This window comes from Lepidochelys kempii, chromosome 8, assembly GCF_965140265.1.
Source record: "Lepidochelys kempii isolate rLepKem1 chromosome 8, rLepKem1.hap2, whole genome shotgun sequence".
Taxonomy (NCBI): Eukaryota; Metazoa; Chordata; order Testudines; family Cheloniidae; genus Lepidochelys; species Lepidochelys kempii.
This window is the reverse complement of record NC_133263.1, coordinates 97,720,593-97,745,949: the sequence shown is the minus strand read 5'-3', so window position 1 is coordinate 97,745,949 and position 25,357 is coordinate 97,720,593. Positions and strand designations below refer to the sequence as shown.

Sequence of the window (25,357 nt, the reverse complement as noted above, 5' to 3'; positions counted from 1 at the left end):
GCAAATGCGGTTGTATCGTAGAGTTTGGCTGTAGACAATGGATCGTGTGGTGTGGTCTGGATGAAAGCTGGAGGCATGTAGGTAGGAATAGTGGTCAGTAGGTTTCCGGTATAGGGTGGTGTTTATGTGACCATCGCTTATTAGCACCGTAGTGTCCAGGAAGTGGATCTCTTGTGTGGACTGGTCCAGGCTGAGGTTGATGGTGGGATGGAAATTGTTGAAATGATGGTGGAATTCCTCAAGGGCTTCTTTTCCATGGGTCCAGATGATGAAGATGTCATCAATGTAGCGCAAGTACAGTAGGGGCATTAGGGGACGAGATCTGAGGAAGCGTTGTTCCAAGTCAGCCATAAAAATGTTGGCATACTGTGGGGCCATGCGGGTACCCATAGCAGTGCCGCTGATTTGAAGGTATACATTGTCCCCAAATGTAAAATAGTTATGAGTGAGGACAAAGTCACAAAGTTCAGCCACCAGGTTTGCCGTGACATTGTCGGGGATACCGTTCCTGACGGCTTGTAGTCCATCTTTGTGTGGAATGTTGGTGTAGAGGGGCTTCTACATCCATAGTGGCCAGGACGGTGTTTTCAGGAAGATCACCGATGGATTGTAGTTTCCTCAGGAAGTCAGTGGTGTCTCGAAGGTAGCTGGGAGTGCTGGTAGCGTAGGGCCTGAGGAGGGAGTCTACATGGCGAGACAATCCTGCTGTCAGGGTGCCAATGCCTGAGATGATGGGGCGTCCAGGATTTCCAGGTTTATGGATCTTGGGTAGCAGACAGAATACCCCAGGTTGGGGTTCCAGGGGTGTGTCTGTGTGGATTTGTTCTTGTGCTTTTTTAGGGAGTTTCTTGAGCAAATGCTGTAGTTTCTTTTGGTAACCCTCAGTGGGATCAGAGGGTAACGGCTTGTAGAAAGTGGTGTTGGAGAGCTGCCGAGCAGCCTCTTGTTCATATTCCGACCTATTCATGATGACGACAGCACCTCCTTTGTCAGCCTTTTTGATTATGATGTCAGAGTTGTTTCTGAGGCTGTGGATGGCATTGTGTTCTGCACGGCTGAGGTTATGGGGCAAGTGACGCTGCTTTTCCACAATTTCAGTCCAGGCACGTCGGCGGAAGCACTCTATGTAGAAGTCCAGTCTGTTGTTTCGACCTTCAGGAGGAGTCCACCCAGAATCTTTCTTTTTGTAGTCTTGGTAGGAAGGTCTCTGTGGATTAGTATGTTGTTCAGAGGTGTGTTGGAAATATTCCTTGAGTCGGAGACGTCAAAAATAGGATTCTAGATCACCACAGAACTGTATCATGTTCGTGGGGGTGGAGGGACAGAAGGAGAGGCCCTGAGATAGGACAGATTCTTCTGCTGGGCTAAGAGTATAGTTGGATAGATTAACAATATTGCTGGGTGGGTTAAGGGAACCACTGTTGTGGCCCCTTGTGGCATGTAGTAGTTTAGATAGTTTAGTGTCCTTTTTCTTTTGTAGAGAAGCAAAGTGTGTGTTGTAAATGGCTCGTCTAGTTTTTGTAAAGTCCAGCCACGAGGAAGTTTGGGTGGAAGGTTGGTTTTTTATGAGAGTATCCAGTTTTGAGAGCTCATTCTTAATCTTTCCCTGTTTACTGTAGAGGATGTTGATCAGGTGGTTCCGCAGTTTCTTTGAGAGTGTGTGGCACAAGCTGTAAGCATAGTCTGTGTGGTATATAAATCTCCCCACTGTATTTTCTACTGAATGCATCCGATGAAGTGAGCTGTAGCTCACGAAAGCTTATGCTCAAATAAATTTGCGAGTCTCTAAGGTGCCACAAGTACTCCTTTTCTTTTTGCGAATACAGACTAACACGGCTGCTACTCTAAAACCTTATATCCAGTGCCTCTGTTTAATTAGTCTGGAGACAAAGCTATACAGAGAACCATTTTAAGCTGCTGCAGCTGGCTTTCTGGAAGTTGGTTTGATAGCTGCTCTTATCTCTCCCTCTTTGGTATCTTTTTCATGTATTTAATACAAATGGGAGTATTTTGCTAGGGAATTCCAAGTGGGTGCTTTGTAATTCTTCAGAACACAAAAGCCTGAGCACAGCTTTCCAACACAGTTTGAATGCAAATTTTCTGGGGTATTTGAAGGGTTAAACACTATCAGGATCAATTTTGCTGCATAAATGCTTTTCAAGTCATCTGTCACGTGTAATAAAAAATGTTTCTAAAACATTTGCCCTTCATAAAAGAAACATGATGAACTCCTAGCATGGTTGCTTAGATGTAGCCCTGTGCTGTACTCTGTTGCTCAGGAATCTTAGATCTTTTGCTGACTTGTCAGTGAAATTCTGGCTCATTGCAGAAATTCTATGACAGGGTTTCTGTATGAATCTCTCCTGCCAGTTAACATTTGATGTGGTTTCACCAGAGATGGCTTTTAGCACCCTTTAATGGGGTGGCACCCACCTCTCGCGAGTGCCCCCTGGCCACATGCATGTGCCTTTACTCTCTTTCAGTTTCTTATGACCCTGTCAGCAGTTTCAATGACTCAGCCCTCCAGCTGAGTCCCACACAATCTATGGGTAATACAAACAAAACGAACAGAGACAATCCAACAGAGACCTATCACAAGGCCTCTCAGTCTTTACACAGTGCCAGGCCTGGTTCTGAGCTGTACCCCCAGGCCTTCCTCTCTGGAGGCAATGGTTTTGCCCACTCTGGTACTTTCTGGCCCCAGCTCTCCAGCTGGGCCACTAACAGTTCAGGACCCCTTCCAGTGGTGTGTCAAATATTCAGGCCACTTCCCCAGTGGCCAATGGCTGCTTCCCGCGCAGTCTCTCTATGGCACTTGGACGGCTTCTCTACTGTTCCTTTTCTGTGACAGGTGTGATAGGTAAGGCTACGATTTAGTCATGGGTATTTTTACTAAAAATACCCATGGACAGGTCATGGGCAATAAACAAAAATTGATGGCCCGTGACTGATCCATGACTAAATCCTGGGGGAGTGCTGCTCTGGGAGGAGCTGGGGAGCTGCTGCTGGGGGTGGGGACCAGAGGGCCAGCAGCCCCAGCTGCTGGGGGCCGCCCCTGGACCACTGCTCAGGAGGTCCCTGAGACCAGCCACACCGGCAGTTGCAGAAAGCATGGAGGTCGCAAAAAGTCACGGAATCCATGTCTTCCGCGACCTCTGTGACAGACACTGAGCCCCAGTGATAGGACCCAGAGGCCTCCAGCAGGGGGCCTCTGAGCCTGGTACACCGTGTCACACACTCTCATGCCCTGTAGCTATCTGTGGGAGGACCCTCAGTAGTTGGAGTGAACTCACCTGTTTCTGCTCAGTGGTGCAATATTGCAGGAAGATGCAAATATATTTGGTGGATATGAGCTGATCAGATTTAGAGTCTCCAAGGGTGGGGAAAAGATACAACCACACAAAACCCTATGAATAATCAACCTAGAATAATCCAAAATTTACTTTCAAAAAGCCAAATGTTTCAAATTATTTTGCGCTTAGCATTTATGATGACTTTTTCTGGTATATCTTTGCTCAGGTTTAAATAGAATATTTGGAAAGTTCCAGCACTTACCCAGATCTGCAATTTCACCCGCTTGTCATTCCTGTAAACAGTTTTCACTTTGAAATCAATTCCGACTGTGCTAACAAAAGCTGGTGTGAAAGTATCATCAACATATCTGAAGAGGAAGGATGTTTTGCCCACACTGCTGTTGCCGATGATCAGGAGTTTGAACATGTAATCGAAATTTTGGTCTGAAGCATCGTTGTGTCTGTATCTGGTATCTGTTACTGAAGCCATCTAAGAAAATGACAATGACAGAGAGAAAATTTAAGAGTAGTTTAGTGTTAACTGTCCTCAACTCAGCACCTAATGCTTAGCATGTATCCCTTCTTTCTGAAGTATTTTATTTAAGTGGGGGAAAATACACTTTGAAATCACTTATGTGGGGCCTAATTTTAGCTTCCAACATGTACCAGTGCATATAGAGGCAACTCTAGCCCACTGCTGGAGGCCTTAATCAGGAATATTGGGGGGGAGGGGGGCTTCCCTACACACAACTCATACTAAAAAATTGAACGTGGGGCCCCAAGTAATTGCTTAATCTGCTTATGCACAGCACCGACGCTGAGAGCATGTGTAATTTTCAAGCCCAGGCTATAAATGTGATGTGCAGATCTGGATTCATCAAAGGAATAAATTGGTGATTTTAGGTTTTTCAAATATTAACAGAGAAACAGCATTCTTATTCAAATTACAGCGTACTTCAATAAGCTGCTGAGAAGTGAAATCTCCATTACAATGCACTAGCTTTGGCAGCTGGGACAATTCATTTAGGCAGCTACAGTGGGCAGGTAAAGAGAAATAGTTTCAGTAACGACTACTGGAGAAAACTAGCATTTCCTAAATACCAAACTGTGCTAGGTGTGCGGGTTGTCTATCACTCGAGAGGATCTTTTAAAGTTTCCTATCAATACTGAAGAAGAAAAAAAAAGTCTCACTAAGTCCATCCATTATTTATCTGCTTTCAAAATAGTAATTAATAAAAATGGCATGTGTGTGGAATGGAATGGCTCAGAGGAACTGTCAATGGCATTGTGACAGGTTATACTACCCCTCTGGGTTTCCAGAGGATACAGGCCCTGGGGCCAACTGAGAAGAGTTACTTAAAACTCCCTCCCTCTCCTGTGCTCCTTGGTAGGATTTAGTGACCATGCAGAAAAAGGTTAAATTATCTGAAAAGTCAAGGTAGCTGGAACTCATCACGCAACCATAGCTCATTGCTTTAACTTACAAGGCAGGAAAAGAGACACAAGGTGGGAAAGATAATCCCTTCTACTGGACCAGCTTCTGCTGGTGAGAGTGACAAGCTTTCGAGCTTACGCAGAGCTCTTCTTCAGGTCTCCTGGGACCAATACAGGTACAACAACACTGCATAAGGCGGGAAAAAACAGGCAGGGGATGCTCTGACTAGAGAAGGAGACTGTGGGACTCAGTCAGAAAAGAGGTTTCTGTTTATCTTTTCATCGCTGTTCATGTAGACAGCTGGGGATGTGGGCCAGGCTTTAGCCTTTCCACAAATTTAGGGATTGCATCAATAAAGGAAACAGTGACTTTGGAACAGAAGTTTGTTTGTCTCACTTTATCAAAAGTGGACAAATGTAGTCGTGGTGCAAAACTACCCATTAAAGCAATGTTCAACAGCTATTACAGCCACCACCTCCTGAAGAAAAAAAGTTGTATATGTCCCTGCTGTGTGTAGCCTGGTAGGGGAACATTTTCATTTATGGACTGTGTGTGTGTCACTGAGAGGAGAGGCAAGAGGGCCTGGAGTAGTTTGCCCTGTGACAGATACGTGGAGTATTTCATTTCTAGACCACTGGTTCAAATCTAGCCTGGGGCAACAGTGACTGGCAGTTGATGACTGTTCAGTGGTTTATGTGAAATGAGACAGTCTGAGTGGAGGCAGCCATCTTCTAACATCCCTCTTCTTGCTGGCAGGGTCAGAGAGGTCAAGGACTGGATGGCCCTACAGACAGAACTCCCCACTCATCCCAGAAAGTTATTCTATCCCATTGTATTCCTGAGCATATAGTACAGAGCACAAATTGTCTTTGGGAGTCAGATCCCCAGGGAGGGAGCATTCGGTTTTTTTAAACTGCCACAGTGGTCACTATCATGCTGCCTTCCCCTTCTATTACTCCCAGGATGAGGAAGCCTGTTGTTGCTTATCCACCACTAGAGGGAACCTGCTGCCAGGTAAAGGAGGCAGTGAAAGGAGCTAGGCGTAGTGCACTAAACTCTCCCTACCCTCAAGACTCACAACTCCCCTAAAAGTCATTGTAGCCTGCTGCCTATCAGCCGGAGGCAAGGCGAGGAACCAAGACTGGTACAGGGAGTTTAAGGCCAGAAGGGGCCATTAAATATCTGTTCTGACCTCCTGTATATTACAGAGCATTAAATTTAATCCAGTTACCCCTGTAACCTGGATTCCTTAAATCCCTTTAATCCCAGTGGCTGGACTAGAGTCAGGGCCTCTCTTTCAAACATCCCACATTTCAAGAGAAAAGTCACTCCCTTTAGTCCCACAATGCCCTACTTTCTATTCACCTTTGGTGTCCCCTCCCATTTATTGTGGAAAGTTATTGACACCATAAATAAAGAACCATTGCACTGAAGTGATAGAAAGGACTGTTTACTCTCATGGAGTGAATCCCATGGCATCTTACCTTCCTGCTTGAAGAATGTTGTGTTCCCGCTCTTTTGGAACTTTGTCACACACTGCTACCCACATTTGGGCCCAGGTAGGTTGAGCGCTATGGAGCAGAGGAATCCTATCCAGTACTTGATCTAAGGTACTTGACCTCATCTACATATAGAATTCCACCAGTTTTACTAAAATCCATTTAAAACCAATTAAACAAACCCATCCAATTAAACCAGGATTATATCAATTTCTTATGGAATTAAGCAAAATGCAAGACCAAAATAAACCTAGTATAAACCAAAGTAAGTGTCCATGAAAGGGTTTGCATCAGTTTAATTACATTAGTTTAAAATCAAATCTTTAGTTAAACTAATGCAATCTGGACTACAAGGCCTACCTGTTTTACAGACTATACATTGAGTACAGTTTATTCAAGAGCACCTAAAGCAACAGTTAAACACTTAGTTATATCGCTGCATGCAGCAAAAACTTCTGCACAATTACCCTAGGAGAGGCTGAGATTCTGTCACATTATATATATTTTTATTTTAATATTAAATGAGGCCAAGATCCTTTGCAAACTCACCAACAAGACACAGTATGAATTTTCTTCTCAAACGGGAAAATATTCTTTTGTTCATGACTTTTGGATCCGAGTCGGAATTTTAAATCAAAGGTTCTAACTAGCTGCTCACTCACACACACACACACAGCGCCCCAATTTCTGATATTGGAAATCTGGTCATTTATTATACACCAAAGAAGATGCACCAATTTTTCTGTCTTAATCACTGTGTACTTATCCCCACGATGGAAGAAAGTCAGAGGCTTCACATTTAAAAGTACCTACTCTTCTTGATACACATTATCACCACCAGTGCTAATGGGAACATGTGCTGATGGGCAGGAGATCATTTTCTTCATTTCATATTCACTCAGAGAAAGACAAGGTGGGTGAGGTAATATCTTTTATTTATTTACCCATACGCACTTGGCATACCAGATTCATCACCATCATCACTTAAAGCCTGGTCATTTCTAGAATTATAGTTTGACTTCAACTGACAGGTGACCCACTGATTAAATCTGAATCAATCTCTTCTGTCAGGTTTCACCTTTGTGGAATCCATTCACCAAATCCAACATGGTTTTTAAAATGAAGTACTGCTGCTATCCCTGGATCCACAGATTGTTATAATCAAAAGGGCAAACAGCTACAAATGCTACTTTCAAATCTCTGTTAAAAAAGCAATTACAGAATGTGACTGGCCAGTATAGCTTTCAATTGAAGCACACCTTAAAAAATAAAAAGTGAGTGATTCTTGGAAAGTACATTCTGCTGTTTTCACAGAAGAGCAACTCTAGATGGGTTGTACAGAGATTTTGCTGGACTCAAGATCCGTTAGCTGAACCACAGCAATCATAAGAGGAGTTAAAAGTCACAGCAGTGTTGGGGGGGGTCACAAAGTTTCAAAAACTCTTTCAAGTTCAACTTTCTTGCTTAAACTTTTGCCCCCCGTGACAGTTTGGGAAAGCTATCTTTGTGCAACTTACATGTTCTGTTTGATATTACGTACTCTCTATATTTATTGGGGGCAGGGTCATTAAACTTTGATGGTTTTCTCTTCAAATGGAGGCACCCTATGTCAATGAGCTAGCTAGCACTCAGAAAAACCAGCGCACTCAGGTGACCCGCTAACCAGGCAATGATCATCTGACTGGGGGCGGAGGAAGAAGGCTGGTATTTGAGGATGACAAGGGGGTCACCTGACAGAGGGGACTGTCTGAATGTTGTAAGAGGAAGGTATTGTCCCTGGCCATTTTAGAGAGCAGAAGGACACTGACTGGAAGCAGTGCTTAAAATGGACCTGGTCACAATCGGTTTCAGGGGTAGCAAAATGAAATGTCTGAATAGCAAGCTGGGTCACTGAGGGAGTGTACATTTTTAGCTCTACCTTGGGGGGCGGGAACTCCCCTCTGATTGCTACTTTAACACCTCCTGGAGAGGAGCCGCCACCAATTAGGGGTCCCGCAGGAAGCAGACAGCACTCGCTCTTAATCTCTCCAGCCCCCATGTGAGAATCTGATACCATTCTCACATGAGAGGAGAGGAGGAGAGAGAAGAAAGAGCCTAGCGGCTCCTGTCAGCTCTGCTCCCTCTCCCATACAATGTGAACCATGGGACAACTTCTCCCCTCTCCCTCCCTGCAATACCTGGCCTGGAAAGGGGCAGAGGGCACTCTGCTCCAGTTCCATCAGGCCTTGGAGAGGAGACATAGAACCCCAGGAGCAGTAGAAGTGAGGCTGAGGCAAATGAGAGCCAAATTGATGGGGGGACAGGATTGATTTGGGGGTGATGGGCAGGTTAAATTCTTGGACAGGGGGACTTGCAGATGTGGGGATGATTAAAGACTCCCCACTCTTTTCAGATCACTGTAAACACTGACTGAAAGAGTCAAAGAGACGGTACTCCATGGTCCAGAGAAGAAGCCAAGAGCTACCAGGGGGAAGGGGGCGGAAGAGAATCCTACCACCTCGGAGTAATGTTTCTCAACCTCTTTGATACTAGTGACCAGCTTGCGGTCTTCCAAAACTGTGTCAGGGAGATCTCAGGGACTGGCACCTATCCAAGGACCGGTCATCGAGAAACATTGCCTTTAGAAGACTTTGATTAAATCATAGGAACAGAGGATATAGGACTGAAAGAGGCCTTCTGGATCATGAAGTCCAGTCTCCAGATATTGCAGGGAATCCTGCCCTCTAATCCCATCCAGAAACTTATCAAACTCCATCTTAAAACTAGATAGGTTGTTTGCCCTATTGGAAGGCTGTTCCAGAACCTCACTCCTCTAGTGGTTAGAAGAAGGTTTCTAATTGCCAGCCTAAATTGCTTCATAGCCAGTTTATACCCATTTGTTGTTGTGCCAAGGTTTCCCAAACCCCAAAGAACACTCAGGAGTGGTGAGGAATCTCAGGCAGGCTATGGTCTATGAGTGTCAGAGTGTGGCTGCAACATAACCACCACTGCTGGCCAACTGTGGCACTCCCGGTGCTCCCTCAGTTCTCCACACACCAGTCCGTGCTGGAGATGTGGTTTAGACCTCTGGCCAAGTCACAAACAAAACTTAACCCCTTTTTTACAAAAGTCCAACTAAGAAGTCGCAGCAAACAAAAAGGTTTTTCTGCTCTTTGGGGCTTCTCTTCAGTCTGCCTTCTGGGCCCTGTTCCCAGTCACTTTCTGGGCTACATTTGAGAGTCTTTCTGGCTCTGGGACAGAGCAGTCATCCCCCAGACTGGTTCCCCTACAGTACCACTCTCAGTCCTTCCTGGACTCTGTTCCTTGTGTCCTTCCTGGCTCTGGTATAGAGCACTGGGCCCCAAAGCTGGTTCCCCTGGAGTACCTGGCCTCCTGCAGACGCTGGCTCAAGGCCTTCCATAGGAACCTACCCACTCTCTGTGGTTTCACTCCTCAAATAGGGTGTGAATAGAGCTAGGGTGACTAGATGTCCAGATTTTATAGGGACAGTCCTGATTTTGGGGGTCTTTTTCATAGAGTATCAGGGTTGGAAGGGACCTCAGGAGGTCATCGAGTCCAACCCCCTGCTCAAAGCAGGACCAATCCCCAGTTTTTGCCCCAGATGGCCCTAAATGGCCCCCTCAAGGATTGAACTCACAACCCTCAGTTCAGCAGGCCAATGCTCAAACCACTGAGCTATTCCTCCCCCCACCACTTTCTTATATAGTGTCTATTTCCCCCCACCCCCTGTCCTGATTTTTTATACTTGCTGTCCAGTCACCCTAATTGGAGCTCTCTCAGCCCTTTTATAAGGCCTGGGTGTCCATTAAGCCAGTGATCCCCAAAGTGTGGGACATGCCCCCCAAGGGGTCACAGAGGAATGTTCCAGGGGGCACAGCAGGGTCTGGGCCAGCCCCCACAGGAAGTAGGGAGGAAGCACTACCCAGCCCCACTCTGCCCCAGCCCTGCCCCCACCTGCATCCTTGGACTTAGCCCCTGGCTCCCAGCCTAGCTGCGGATCTGCACCCAGTCACAGCCCCGGCTGCCATCCCCAATCCAGCCACAGCTCTAATGTCAGCCCGAGATCTGCAGCTCTGGTCTTGGCCCCTAGCTCCTGGCTGGCTGCAGCTCCAGCCCTGTCATAAATATAAAGGGAAGAGTAAACACCTTTAAATCCCTCCTAGTCAGAGGAAAATCCCTTTCACCTGCAAAGTATTAAGAAGCTAAGATAACCTCGCTGGCACCTGACCAAAATGACCAATGAGGAGACAAGATACTTTCAAAGTTAGAGGGGGGAAAAACAAAGTGTTCTCTCTGTCTGTGTGATGCTTTTGCCAGGACCAGAGCAGGAATGCAGTTTAGAACTCCTGTAAAAAGGCAGTAAGCAATCTAGTTAGATATGCATTAGATTCTGTTTTGTTTAAATGGCTGATAAAATAAGCTGTGCTGAATGGAATGTATATTCCTGTTTTTGTACCTTTTTGTAACTTAAGGTTTTGCCTAGAGGGATTCTCTATGTTTTGATTCTGATTACCCTGTAAGGTATTTACCATCCTGATTTTACAGAGGTGATTCTTTTACTTTTTCTTTAATTAAAATTCTTCTTTTAAGAACTTGATTGCTCTTCATTGTTCTTAAGATCCAAGGATTTGGGTCTGTGTTCACCTATGCAAATTGGTGAGGATTTTTATCAAGCCTTCCCCAGGAAAGGGGGTGTAATGCTTGGGGGGATTTTGGGGGAGGGAGACATTTCCAAGTGGGCACTTCCCATGTTATTATTGTTAGACACTTTGGTGGTGGCAGCGTTTAACCTAAGCTGGTAAGAATAAGCTTAGGGGGTCTTTCATGCAAGTCCCCACATCTGTACTCTAGAGTTCAGAGTGGGGAAGGAACCTTGACAAGCCCCCTCCTCCCTCCCCTCCCCCAGGAGCCATGGCCCCACTTCCAGCCCCAGCTCTTGACCACGGCTCCCGAAGGGGTGGAAGGGTGGGGGCACAATGTGAAAAGTTTGAGGATTACTGCACTAAGCTATTACCTGACCCTCCTCAGTTTCATCTCTTCAGGCCCGGAAGAATCTCATTAATTGTGAGGCTGACTCCATCTTCCCTCAAAGGGGCCAGCCATCTTGTGATGAGGTGTTTTATTGCTTTTTACATAGATACGTATATCCCTTCTGCTATCTAATTGTTTTTAGAAATCCCTTTTGCAAAGCCTGTGCCTGTTTGCTTCAACTATCATGTTTCCCTGAAGAAGTAAACTGTAAACCAGACTGGCACTTAAGTGCAGCCTAGCTGGTGTGTAGGCCTCATGCTGGCCCTTAGCACAAGGGGGAATTTCACTTTTATTGTAGAAGGCAGAAGCAATGAGAAGTATGAACTGCAGACAGCTACCATAGGAGAACACACGTAGATGCACCAGCTTGGTCTACTTTCCCAAAGTGCTCCTATGCAATACCATCTGTCAGACCACGAATATCAGAAACAGACAGCAGAATTAATTGAGGAAACATTTACTCCCCTTCTGAGAGAAACCTTACACACTTTTCTCTAGGATGATTCCAAATGTCACATCTTCCTTCCCTTTACAGTGCCATTAAATATGCTATTTTCTAAATTGTAAAATCAGATAAAGATATAATCCATATTCAGAATTGACTCCATCTGATTTTTTTTTTTTTAACTAAAACCATGTTTGGCTCAAAGCATGGCAGAAGAGAATCTGAAACAAGAATTTTTTTTAAATTGCTACTTAAGAACTCAGATTTAAATAATTTTTGCAATTTAAAAAAATGCATCTGATCTCATAACTTAATATTTGAAACAGGTAAGAGATTAAATCCTAAAAAAGCAAAGCTCATAATGAAACCTGTAGAAACAATGGACTACATTTTAATCTCATTTTACCCCAGTTGGTGGACACCTGGAGTAACTCTGACACTTCAAAACATGTGTAAATGAAAACAGACTCTAACCATCTGATTTATAAGGATTCATAAGGATATCTGTCTATTTACTTCAATATGATTTGGTTTAGGACTGCAGGATTTAGTCCATAATTCTCATGACTAATGAGTAGTAAACTTGGTAAACAAAGGCTTGTACTGAACCTCAGTGGTTTGAGCTTTGGCCTGCTAAACCCAGGGTTGTGAGTTCAATCCTTGAGGGGGCCACTTAGGGATATGGGGCAAAAATTGGGGATTGGTCCTGCTTTGAGCAGGGGGTTGGATTAGATGAGCTCCTGAGGTCCCTTCCAACCCTGATATTCTATGATTCTATGATTTTTCAGCTGTGAATCTTAGAGTTAATATAAATATTAAGCCTCAGAATACCATGTGAGGAAGGTAAGTGTTATACCTTCTTCCATTTATGAGTGAACCACAGGAGTACAGAGAGGTTAGAGGACTTGACCCTGGTTACATGGCAAGTAAGTGGTGTCCACTATCTGGTCCATCCTTGTGTGATGGCCACCTCTTGGCTGATACCAGGGAAACGCATGAGTCTGTACAGGCTGAGCTAAAGATCCAAGCTCTATGGCTGGAGGCTGCAACAAATCCACATCCTTTGCGGATTGGGCATACATACTGACCAGAGGGCTACATTTTGCACCATGGCCCTTTCAAAGGAAACACTTTTATAAAATCCCTGGGCATTCTGGCTATTTTTCCATAAACACACCTGATCTTCTCACATAAACGTTTAATTACATGCACGTGCACGCGCACACACACAGAGCTTCACATTTAGACAAGGCAAGGTCGAAGGAATGCGCCTTCAACTTGCAGTGGAAGGTGGTGAAGGTTGTCTTGAACCTTAGTTCCTTTGCCAGTTTGTTCCACAGTCAAGGAGCAGCCCCTGAGAAATGTCTCCCACACAGATGAGCTTTACCCTTGTAGTAATTTTCATTGTGCCTGAGAAGCAAAGTTGTTGAAAGTCATATGCCATCAAAGATATCGTATAAAGAAATCAAGAGGTGTGGTCTGTTCGCCCAAACCAGCCACTTCTGTTCAGGTAAAAGCATTATTAGCATAGATAGCCTATTTTAGAAAAATGCATTAGCAATGGGAAGATTCTCAAGATATGATCTGCCCATGTTATTGTGAAGATTACTCCTTATGGTGTGTCTGTGTGATACTGTGTTGTGGAGCCATGATATTTTTAGTATAATGCCCACAATCACTCAGTGTTATTCCTCCTGTGAATAAAATACTCAGACATTCTGAGCCATGCCCAGAATGATCAGTCAAATGAAAAGCTGTGTACAATTAATTGGTGTGGGAAGCCATAGTAACTTCTTCCAAGCACAACAACAGGGGAATCTGCAATAACAAAGCACGTCAGACAGCTGCAGCACAAATTATATTCAATCCCAACTAGGATGGAAGCTGGCATTAAGGGAACATATGTAGTGCCAAGTGCCCTGATTCCCAGTAAGCGAGTAGGAATTGCCATAGTGGTTCATACTAATAATGTCCAGGTGAATTTAGTGCTAGTGAAAAGTTGCAAATGGAAATCTCTGGGGAATTAAATCCTCTATCTTCTCCATCAGAAGTTCAGAAAATCTAGTGGCAGTGACAGCTTCCTCACCTCTCCCCTATCAATGTGCATTAATCCTCTCTAGGGTGAGAGTGTAATTTTGTCTCTATCATCTATTCAGTTCTTGCCATCTCCACTGAGAGTGCCAGCAACAATGTCAACTGTAGTGTTGTTTTTCCCAGCATGGATGTCCGTTCATTGGGAATTGGACTGAAACAGCCATATACATTTCACATAGATCACAGAGCCATTAAGCCCACTACTGGTCAGGCTCAGTGTGTGTTGTGTGTCCTGCTCTGCACCAGATCCACAGTGTATGCAAGTCTGCTACTGCCCAGCTACAAAGGCTGGCTCTTCAGGTCAATCTGTAAAGGCTTATGTGTTTAGCTCTAGAGGTCCCTGGTTCAACCCCTAGTGTCCACCAAGATGGCAGCCATCACACCATCAGATAGTAACAACTTTCAGTTACTATTGACTCAGATTAGATTTGAACTATCAAGATACAAATCAAAGATTCTATATCTCAATTCCCAAATTATTTAGTCCCTCATGAAGTCATTATATATTACACATACATACATACCCAATAAAGCAATAGCTCTGAACTCATGTTCTGTAGCATAGATAGATATTTACTACCTTTTCATAATGTGGATTAATGTTGTACTGAACATAAACAAAAAAGCAATTTTTTTGTTTATTTCAGAACATCTATTGCTGTCTAATGTACATTGGCCAAACCGGACAGTCTCTATGCAAAAGAATCTGACATCAGGAATCATAACATTCAAAAAACCAGTAGGAGAACACTTCAACCTCTCTGGCCACTCAGTAAAAGATTTAAGGATGGCAATTTTGTAACAGAAAAGCTTCAAAAACAGACTCCAACGAGAAACTGCTGAGCTTGATTAATATGCAAACTAGATACCATTAACTTGGGTTTGAATAGAGACTGGGAGTGGCTGGGTCATTACACATATTGAATCTATTTCCCTATGCTAAGTTTCAGAGTAACAGCCGTGTTAGTCTGTATTCGCAAAAAGAAAAGGAGGACTTGTGGCACCTTAGAGACTAACCAATTTATTAGAGCATAAGCTTTCGTGAGCTACAGCTCACTTCCTCAGATGCATATCGTGGAAACTGCAGCAGGCTTTATATATACACAGAGAATATGAAACAATACCTATTCCCACCCCACTGTCCTGCTGGTAATAGCTTATCTAAAGTGATTTCCAGCACAAATCCAGGTTTTCTCACCCTCCACCCCCCCACACAAATTCACTCTCCTGCTGGTGATAGCCCATCCAAAGTGACAACTCTTTACACAATGTGCATGACAATCAAGCTGGGCTATTAGGTAGCCTGTTTCCTCTTGTTTTTTCCTACCCCCCCCCCAGATGTTCTGGTTTAACTTGGATTTTAACTTGAAGAGTGGTCAGTTTGGATGAGCTATTACCAGCAGGAGAGTGAGTTTGTGTGTGTATGGGGGTGGGGGGATGTGAGAACCTGGATTTATGCAGGAAATAGCCCAGCTTGATTGTCATGCACATTGTGTAAAGAGTTGTCACTTTGGATGGGCTATCACCAGCAGGAGAGTGAATTTGTGTGGGGGGGTGGAGGGTGAGAAAACCTGGATTTGTGCTGGAAATCACTTTAGATAAGCTATTACCAGCAGGACAGTGGGGTGGGAATAGGTATTGTTTCATATTCTCTGTGTATATATAAAGCCTGCTGCAGTTTCCACGATATGCATCTGAAGAAGTGAGCTGTAGCTCACGAAAGCTTATGCTCTAATAAATTGGTTAGTCTCTAAGGTGCCACAAGTACTCCTGTTCTTTTTCCCTATGCTAAGTATCCTCACACCTTCTTGTCAACTGTCTAAATGGGCCATCTTGATTATCACTACAAAAGTTTTTTTTCTACTGCTGATAATAGCTCATCTTAATTAATTAGCCTCTTACAGTTTGCATGGCAACTTCCACCTTCTCTGTGTGTGTGTGTATATATATATCTATATCTTCTTACTATATGTTCCATTCTATGCATTCGATGAAGTGGGCTGTAGCCCATGAAAGCTTATGCTCTCATAAATTTGTTAGTCTCTAAGGTGCCACAAGTACTCCTGTTCTTATTGCTGTCTAAAGCAAGTATGAGACAGCAAAAAGCAATGCAGAAGCTGACTGGGGCACCAGGAAAATGCCAGTATTGTGCATCTCACATGCCCACCCAATCTAATGCCTGGCTTAGAATATCCCCTATACAGAGAAAAGCCAACTTTTTTTGGGGGGGGGACCCTGTGGTTAAATTATTTACATGGGTTAATGTGAGTATGAGCTATATGGAATTCTACTAGTGTACTGCTCTGGAGGATCTATTAGTTTCCAAATAATAATATAAGACTGTGTTTAAAAAAACATTTGTAGGGTGGAAAGGTGGTCTGAATAAAAACTGACAGAATGATAGGTTTCAGAGTAACAGCCGTGTTAGTCTGTATTCGCAAAAAGAAAAGGAGTACTTGTGGCACCTTAGAGACTAACCAATTTATTTGAGCATGAGCTTTCGTGAGCTACAGCTCACTTCATCGGATGCATACCGTGGAAACTACAGCAGACTTTATATACACACAGAGAATATGAAACAATACCTCCTCCCACCCCACTGTCCTGCTGGTAACCAGCAGGAGAGTGAGTTTGTGTGTGTATGGGGGTGGGGGCGTGAGAAAACCTGGATTTGTGCTGGAAATGGCCCATCTTGATGATCACTTTAGATAAGCTATTACCAGCAGGACAGTGGGGTGGGAGGAGGTATTGTTTCATATTCTCTGTGTGTATATAAAGTCTGCTGCAGTTTCCACGGTATGCATCCGATGAAGTGAGCTGTAGCTCACGAAAGCTCATGCTCAAATAAATTGGTTAGTCTCTAAGGTGCCACAAGTACTCCTTTTCTTCTTTTGACAGAATGATGTTCTTCTAAATGTGCAAACAGATAATGAGAAACAATGGGTCTGAGAGGTGTGAATTGCCCCCATATCTCTATGGGATATTGACTCTGAACCATAATGACAAATTAAATGTCAACATAGTTAACTGCTTCACCTTTTATCACCCAGATGATTTGCATTTTTATTCTGGCTAAGATTTCAAAAGGTAGCGATGAGAGACATATATTAGGGCATTTTATACATCCCTTGAGGCTGCGCAAAGATTTTACAACAGTATTTTCTCGAGTGCTTTGTCCAGCCTAGTTTTACATGTTCTAAACAGTTGAGCCTCCACCCCTCTTCTTGAGAAACTTTCTGCAGCCTAATAGAGCTGTCACTGTTAGGCAGCTGTTCCTGTTTTATTCCAGCCTAAGTTTCCTTTCTTTATATATACTTTTGTCCAATTACTCCTAGGCTAAGGCTAAGGCTCAAAGTGAGCCAACAGAGAAGAGGGGGAAAGAAATATATCTGTCACCAGGGACGGGGAGCCATGATGGGAAGGAGAAAGAGTTAGCAGCAGCTATCAAGGGAAGGGACATGGGGATGAGTAGAGTCCTACCATTTTGACTTCTGGGTATCTGTAAATAATGATGGGGAAAGGAAGGGTTATTGTCAACTGTCAAAGCAGAATCATTTAAACTAAAGCAGGAAAACTGAATGCTAGGAAAAAACCCACACCTCTAAGTTCAAGTAGACAATGGATCAAACTGTCAAGGGAGGCTGCATTTCTGACCTCTCTGGAGATATTCAAGACAAGACTATACAAGAAGCTACTGGAGCTACAAGGAAGTTATTAAAATTATTTTGTAGTCAAGCAATTGGGGGGGGGGGGCGGAAATGGACTATATAACCCAAGAGATTCCTTCCTTTTCCTGGGACTTACAAATCTAGTAAAAATCCATGAGAAAATGTTAATCACAAGTACTGTAATCACATTTCAAAAGTGAAATATGTCTACTTTTTTCCCAAAAATCATCCAAAAATTCATCCATGTTATGGACTAGGTAATTTATTTTAAACACCCCTCACATTTAAATCATTTTTCAGTTATATAAATTTGAGTCTTAGGCACTGGAGCAACTGAAAAATAATCTTTCTTTAAATTACTCATTCTCAGGAATAAAGCTCAATCCTGGTCAGATCCTGAATGGCAAGTTTCAATCAAAAATGGATTTTTACAGCCCAGGTATGTAACCTAAAGAATAAAGTTCATGATAAAAAAGAATACCATAACCTGAAGCAAATTTTTGCAAATGATATAGTACTTTAAGGGAAACTTAGCAAAAGCAGAAAACATATGAATTGTTAACATAATTGGTAATAATTACTGCAAGCAAATGATAGTTACCAATTTAGATCTATAATCCATGAGACAGATGGAGGCTTTGCTGTGAGTGTATGAATCAAGATTGGTCACACTGTTGAACCTGTGATGTAGAAGCAAAAGGATTACAATGTATATGATAAAGATAGATAAAGAAAATATTATATAAGAATAGATCAACTGCAATAAATGGACAAGTTATACTAGGAAAACATTTCTGTATGTGGGCCTGAACCTGGTCTCATTGAAGTTAATGGAAAATTTTCCATTTATTTTAAATAAAACAGGACCAAAGGCTGAATTATAGACTCTCATATAGATATTCAGTTAATATCTATTTAGGGATACCAGTTCATAACATGATTAGACGGACACGGTCTAGGTTGTATAACCAAAAATCTGACCCTCCAGGTAAGTTCTTGACATCTGTAAGGGGAATTGTGGTATGTTTCTTGCAGACAGGCAGTGAAACAAATTGAACCAAGAAGAAAAAAACACCTTGAAACACATCCATATATATTTAACTTTGGTTTTGTACATTATCTGGGTCAAATTCTAATCCGTTACCCTGCTACGAGGACCAAATGTAGTAGGACTTGGCAAAAGTAGTTGTTACTCCACTTACAGAAGGTCTAAATATAAAATAATACCTTGAAGTCAATTGTTACAGATTTACACTAGTGGTAGTGACCAGAATTTGGCCCTCTCTCACTTCTAATTAAACCTAGAGGCCAAATTTATCTCTGATGCAACTCCGCAGGAGTAAAGGGAAAGACACCATCCCCCTAATATCTTGTTTGACTTTATACTGTACCTGTGCAGTAGGAAAACTTTTAACATGGGGGCAAATTCAGACCTGATGTAAAATGTAATGAATTTGCACCTACTTATTCCTGGTCTGAATTTGTTCCAGTTTGCCCACAGAGGCTCCCAAATCTTTATCATGACCCATGTGCTGGACAGTAGCCGCATTTAGAAAATGTGTGTTAGTACAAATCCTTGTTTCTGGATGAATTATTTCACGTTAATCTGTATTAAACTACATTTACCATTTCTTTTTTTAAAGTGTTTAACTGAAGCGGGCAGAGGGGCTGGTACTGCCACTACCTGGTTTTACTTCAGGAGTTCTCAAACTTCATTGCACCGCGACCTCCTTCTGACAACAAAAATTACTTCACGACCTCAGATAGGAGGGGAGGGCAGGAGAGGAGGCAAAGCTCAAGCCCCACCACTCTGGGCAAGGGGACCAAAGCTGAAGCTCAAGGGCTTCAACCCCAGGCAGGGGGCCTGCAACCTGAGCCCTGCCGCGCAGGACTGAAGCCCTCCAGCTTTGGTTTTGGCCCTGGGCGGTGCTCTTCAGAGCTAGGAGGGGTTTGTTAAATCACTGACTAATTTTCAAAAGTTCCAATCTAGGATCTGTTGTGAAGGGCTTTGATTTCCAGGGATGAAGTGCTATATGAGCGCTACGTATTATATCCCCGAGAATTCTCACACTGACTTTTGAGATAAAAGAGTTGCGTTACAACAGACGTTTAACCCAGAGCCCTATTGGCAGTACCTCCCAACACAGTGGGTCATAGGATTAATACTCCATTCCGATGCACAGGATAGTTCACACTGCTTAGTTACACTCAGGTCACATTTGAGGGTTTTTCTTCACAATCATGAGGTCTCGAAACTTTCAGTTGAAAAAACCACTGAAAACTGGGATTCTGACCTCATCATGTGACTGAAGCCTTAGGCATGGGTTTATAATGCCTAGGCCTTAATCCAGCCTTGGGTGGAGGGTGTCTTTAAAGGGTAGACTGCTCCCTACCCAGCAATTTCCCAGGGGTGGGGATCTAGACTGGAGCTACATTAGTGTGACATCTCCTGGCCTCAGCCGTTGGTGTCATGTTGTTGTTGTCATGCCTTGTTGTCAGACATGTCAAAGGTAGAAATCATACCTGGAGTTGAATTTTACTTGTTTGCATGGTGCAATATCCAGCTGTTGAATAGATTATTTTATTATATTATTATAATCTAAGGTGTATTTGAGTTAGTTTCACAAATATCCCTTTGTAAGAATCCTTTGTATATTTGGAAGAGCAATAACTTTTCTTTAGTAGGGTATAATTTGAGAAATTATATATTTTTGCTGCATTATCCCAGTCTGATACAGTCACATGTGCTAACCACATTTTCCATCAGCGATGACAACAGAAATCACACAACGTGTAAAAAAAGTCATTCAGAAGTGTGTTTCAAGAAGTAGTATGGTGAATAGACAAGCAGAGACAAAACCCAAAAATTGCAAAGAATGGACTAATGGGGGATTATTTTTTTACATTTGGAATTATCATGGGGTTACAACATATATACTTTTGGCCATCTGATTATGAAAGGTTGGCTTGTAGGATCATCCCTCAGGACTTTTGCGGAATGTATCTCTTCTCTAACTAACACAGCAAGGGTTCCAACATCTTGCGCTACAATCTGAGATCTTCATCATTGAACTGACCTGTAGCATAGCCTGAAAGGCTTTTAAACTGTACAATATGTCCTATCACTAAGTGGTGCAAAGAAACAGTATTAAATACTGACCCCGTGCACTATCATTGGCCCTTCTGACAGGGAATTATCTTGGGTGAAACAGTCTAGAAGAATGGCTGTTTCTAACACTGAACAGTTTGTACTCAAGGGTATGGACAGATGTTCAGTGTATATAGTGAACGAGAATCCTCTTAAAATACTACTTCTTCTAGAAGGCATGGAGTTAAACTTTTCACAAAGGCCAATGGGACTTGAGAGGACTTTTGAAAATGCTACTCTTGAGCAAAAGGCACGTATTTCAAGAGTCCCATCCTATGATGTATTAAATGCTAAAAACAAGAACTACATTAATCTCCTGCACCACTCTGCATCTCCATGACATGCTAACCTACTGCTTTTGAGGTGAACTGTTAATTAGTTTTGTCTTCTGAGATGAGTCTTACTCTATGGACTGATCAGCACTAAACACACCAATCACAAACATGCAAGGACAATAAAATTATACTCCCCTTTTATACAGACTGGAAAACTTGGGCACAGAGAAATTATAGGTCTTGTTGAAAATCATACAGCAAGCCAATGACAGGATGAGAATAGAAGTCCAGGAATCCTGACACCTCCCATACTCGATTAGTCCCCAAATATATAATATAATACCCCCCAAATATAGGGGATGAATAAGTCTCACTGCTTGATACAAAAGATCAAATATTTCCTGACACTGGGCGATGATGACTCAACTCAATTACAGTGAATTGAACAAGCTTTTGAAAACATGCATTGAGTACCCTGGGACTCTGGCCACAGTATACATTTTTTTTTTAAAGGGCAGGGTTATCGTTTAATACCGGCTTTTACTGACTAATGTTGAGAAATGTCCCAAAATATTTAATACCATAATTTCTAAGCCTGAACTATTTAAAGAAAATCTGATGGACAATCACAACACAACAGCCTACTTCACAACATGAACAATCAATTGACCTGAATGTTATGAAATCCCACCTAAAATGGCAATTGCCTTGCTACTGAGTACACTGCATATTAACAGACAGTATTCTACAAGGACTGTGATGCCTGAAAGAAGGTATGCCTTGGAAGCAGGAGGAGGAACTATGGCTGTGTTACTAAGAACTAAAGCACCATGTGGCATCAGTTCATCACAATTTAGTACTAATACGTTTTCAAGCAAAGAGTGCAGTACAGCTTTGTCAAAATTACAAGACAAACTTGATTATAAAATTGGATTACCTGACAATTACATTAATCTGCTTTAAATCATTATTATAAATTGCCCTAGTATAAAAGCCTCTTAAAGACAGCGATTACTCCAAGGTCAGGGTAAATACATATACTGCACCTTACATGGTAATGAGCCTCAATAACTATAAAGAGGAGAAAGGCTTGTTTAATTTCCTGCACATAGAGGTATATAGGTCTGATCTTGCGCCATTGGAATCCAGTGGCAAAACTCCCATTGAATTTTTGGATGCAGGATCAGGCCTCTGAGCCAAGGGGGCTGAGCCTCCTCCACTCTTATGAAATTCAGTGGATTTGAGACTATGTTGCCCTCCCAAAAGGTGCTCAGTACCTTGCAGAACTGGGCCTTATTTGTTAATTTTATCCAGAAGAGAACTAGAAGATTTGTTCTAATTTTAGTGTGACATTGCCTTTGATCCTACAGGAAATAATATTGGCATCAGACATGACATGATAACATGATGGTGGTATACATGGGTGAAAAAACTTGAAAAATAGCGGCTTTGTTGCATTTTGATTTGTTGCATTTGATTGCATTTGATTTGTTGCATGTCTCCAATACAGGTGATTAGCTGGACCGGGTGAAATGGCAGCTGCACAAGAAAACTGGTAGTTTCTCAGTTCATTTGTGTAGGCCGGTAGATCATGAAGTGAAGCTTCAGTAGCCACCCCATAGTTAAAGCTGAAGTTGCTTCCCATTGTAAACCCAGTTTTCAAACTCAGTTGTCTGGAAATGAACAGTTAAAGAGATCCATACTCTTCCCTACTATCTATAAATTCTTCTTCACTTTATCATCCTCCATGCTTTCCATCATCCATCCAAGCGTAACTTTCTTCCCTTGTTTGGCTCAGTAACGCAAAAATGTTGCTGGATGCCTACTGCTGATTTTTATGTATGTATATTAAATGCAAAGATTTTGAAAGGAATATAGTTCCAGAGTGCATTTAGCCATGGCAGAGTGCCATACATTTTTTTGATCAAATGGTTGGCAGAATAGAAGAGTATTTTTATGAACAGAATTGGAATGATTGATCTGTTTTGTTTTATACAGTCTGCTGATTACATGCTGTTGCAGATTAATGTGCAGATACAGAGAGTTTACAAGTTTTTATTTTTAACTGTATTGTGTAATGGTGTACATACATATGTTTTGTAGCGAATAATAATAATCCTATTAGTGCAACAGTGAGAGAAAGTCTATTCCTCTCAAACAGGAAAAATGATTTTACATCTCTTAGTAGTTTGATGTTTTTCACTTCTGCATTTTTTGAAAATTTTAGGGGGGACGTTAAGATTGGACAAGAGTGAAAATCATGTGGCATGACAGAAATTGCTGAACGATTACACAGCAATGGGAAAGCAGTTAAGTGAGCTCTTAACTATTTGTTTCCTGACTTTCCAATATTTGGAATTTTTTGAAGTATATTATTTCAGCCTTCACTCTTTTTTCCATTTCGGAATACAATTTTTTCCATTTTGGAATATAAATACACTATTTTTTCTACATCACTTTTGAGATTTCCCCCTTAATACTATAAGTATTACAGAATATTATAAATAGTCCAATCCCACAGTCCCTAATCAGGCAAAATTTCCTCTGACTTCAATAGAAATTTTGCTTGCAGTAAGGACTACAGGACTAAATCTAAAGATTAATTTTAAATATAGAACTGATCAAGCAATATCTGTAAAAAAAATTTGCAAGTCATCCTAGCTGTATTTATTCCAATTCATCAGTCACCATGACTCTAAGGATTCTTTAAAGAATTATATATTTTTTTTATTTTTAATTCAGTACATTGTATTGTGTTACATTATTCCCAGACTACCCCTTTGTTTACGATTTATAACTTCAAAAATGCTCACCTGGGTTTTAAACTTGGCATAGAAATTCTCAGCCCAAAGGATGTGTCATTGACACAATGTATGGTGTTAATCCTTCTCGAACCTACTTTCAATCAGCACCATAGCACATTGGGATTGATAACAGGGGCATCATCCAGGTGTACCAAATCTCAGTGCTTCTCCATACACATCACAACATCTCTATAGCATGGGTTAAAACAGAAGCACAAGGTAGTGACATTGGTACCCTTGGATTTCCTTTCACTCCTTCCTTTCCCCATTCTCTCTTTATAACTGTTTCAAAATGAAGCAAATTAATTTTAAAATGGGGGGAAATCAGGTTTACAGTAGAAGGCAAGTAAGCAAGGAAAGTCAGAGTTAGAGCAGACACTTCTTTAATTCATCCTTCATTTAGCCCCAAATGGTGGATCTCTCTCTCTCAAACAAACACACACACACAGAGTAACGCTGCACAATCCCAAAACCTGGCACCATATAGCGGGTTTCTAAACTGCTTTTCCTTTTGATAAAATAACTCAGACTTTACTCTTAATCCTGCTCAAAGTCTACACTCTAGTATTTGTTATCTGCATTATTAGTAGTACATTTTCACCGTATCAAGATAAAGCCTTCTTTTATAGGAATGGGGCAGTCTCCATATACGTCTAATACAGTGATTGCTTTTCTGTAGGAAAGCAACTAAGTACAGTGTGGACACTACCAGACAAATAATAATAGTACCTGAAGAACGGGAAATACACAGGGTCCGCGTTAAATTAAAAATTGTCCCGAGGCAGAGAGAGCGAGGAGGCAGGAGGAGGCTACATAACCTCCTTTCAGAACTCTGGAAGTTAAATCACACTCTTCTTTTCAGCTCTGTTCGAATACACACAGCGGCTGCCAGGAGTCACTGGGGATTTTTAGCCATTCGGTTCAGAAAAGGGGTCAGTGGCAGCAAACAGCGCGTTGGCTTCAGTTCTCCAGGGTCCCAGCGCCTCCTGCAGCAGAGAGCCCCGGGGGGCTTCGCACTCCGCAGTCCTGCTGCGGGGCGGTGGCAGCTTTGGAAGCGTCTCGTCGTTTCGCAGGGGCCGGTGCCCCAGGTTTGAAATACACCCAGCACCTCCAGGCCATGCCCGAGCCCGCTGACCATGCCAGGCTGCCTGGAGGGGCTGGGAGCTGCCGGGAGGGTTCCAGCCTCGCCCCAGCTCTGCGCCCAGAGGAGCGGATGGGATTCTCCGGCGCCCCCAGCTTCGGAGGACCCGGGGAAAGTTGGAGCAGCCCGGCCAGCCGCGATCGCTCTTACCTTGGGCGCAGGGGTGCAGCCTCAGAGGGGGCAGGAGCACAGCGACCCGGCGGGGCGGAGGCACCAGCCAGCGCCGTGCAGGGCTCCCCGGCGCTGCGTGAAGCTGAGCTGAGCAGAGGCTCCCGGCGGCTCCTGCCCAGGCCGAGAGCCGGACCACCTGGGACGGCCCTGAGGGCGGAGCTAGGGGCGCTGGAGGCGGCTGCAGCCGCCTGCCCTCCCCGCTGGGCGGCAGCTCACGGGGGGGGGCGCTGCTGCTGGGTCCCCCGCGCGGAGCCGCCAGCTGCGCTGCTGCGGGAAACCCAGCGCGGGGACCCGGGCGCAGCCCGCAGGTACGGGCAGGGGCAGGGCCAGACTCTGCGCTCAGCCGCACCTGT

General features: G+C 43.1%; 1 protein-coding gene across 6 annotated transcripts in view; it reads right to left on the bottom strand.

Annotated features, from left to right (window-relative positions):
* The window catches only part of RAB3B (RAB3B, member RAS oncogene family), a 133,693-nt gene extending 108,336 nt beyond the window's left edge, over positions 1-25,357 (bottom strand). The window contains exons 1-4 of one of the 6 annotated variants that reach the window (XM_073357743.1): positions 24,984-25,356; positions 23,702-23,881; positions 18,067-18,145; positions 3,556-3,783 (exon numbers count right to left, since the gene is read on the bottom strand). In XM_073357743.1, coding sequence (XP_073213844.1) covers positions 3,556-3,783; positions 18,067-18,145; positions 23,702-23,721 — 327 coding nt within the window. In that variant the 5' untranslated portion in view covers positions 23,722-23,881; positions 24,984-25,356. Of the gene's footprint in view, positions 1-3,555; positions 3,784-6,212; positions 6,269-18,066; positions 18,146-23,701; positions 23,882-24,421; positions 24,722-24,983 lie in introns of those variants that run through there. The other 5 variants (XM_073357744.1, XM_073357745.1, XM_073357746.1 and 2 more) reach the window with 5 other exon arrangements.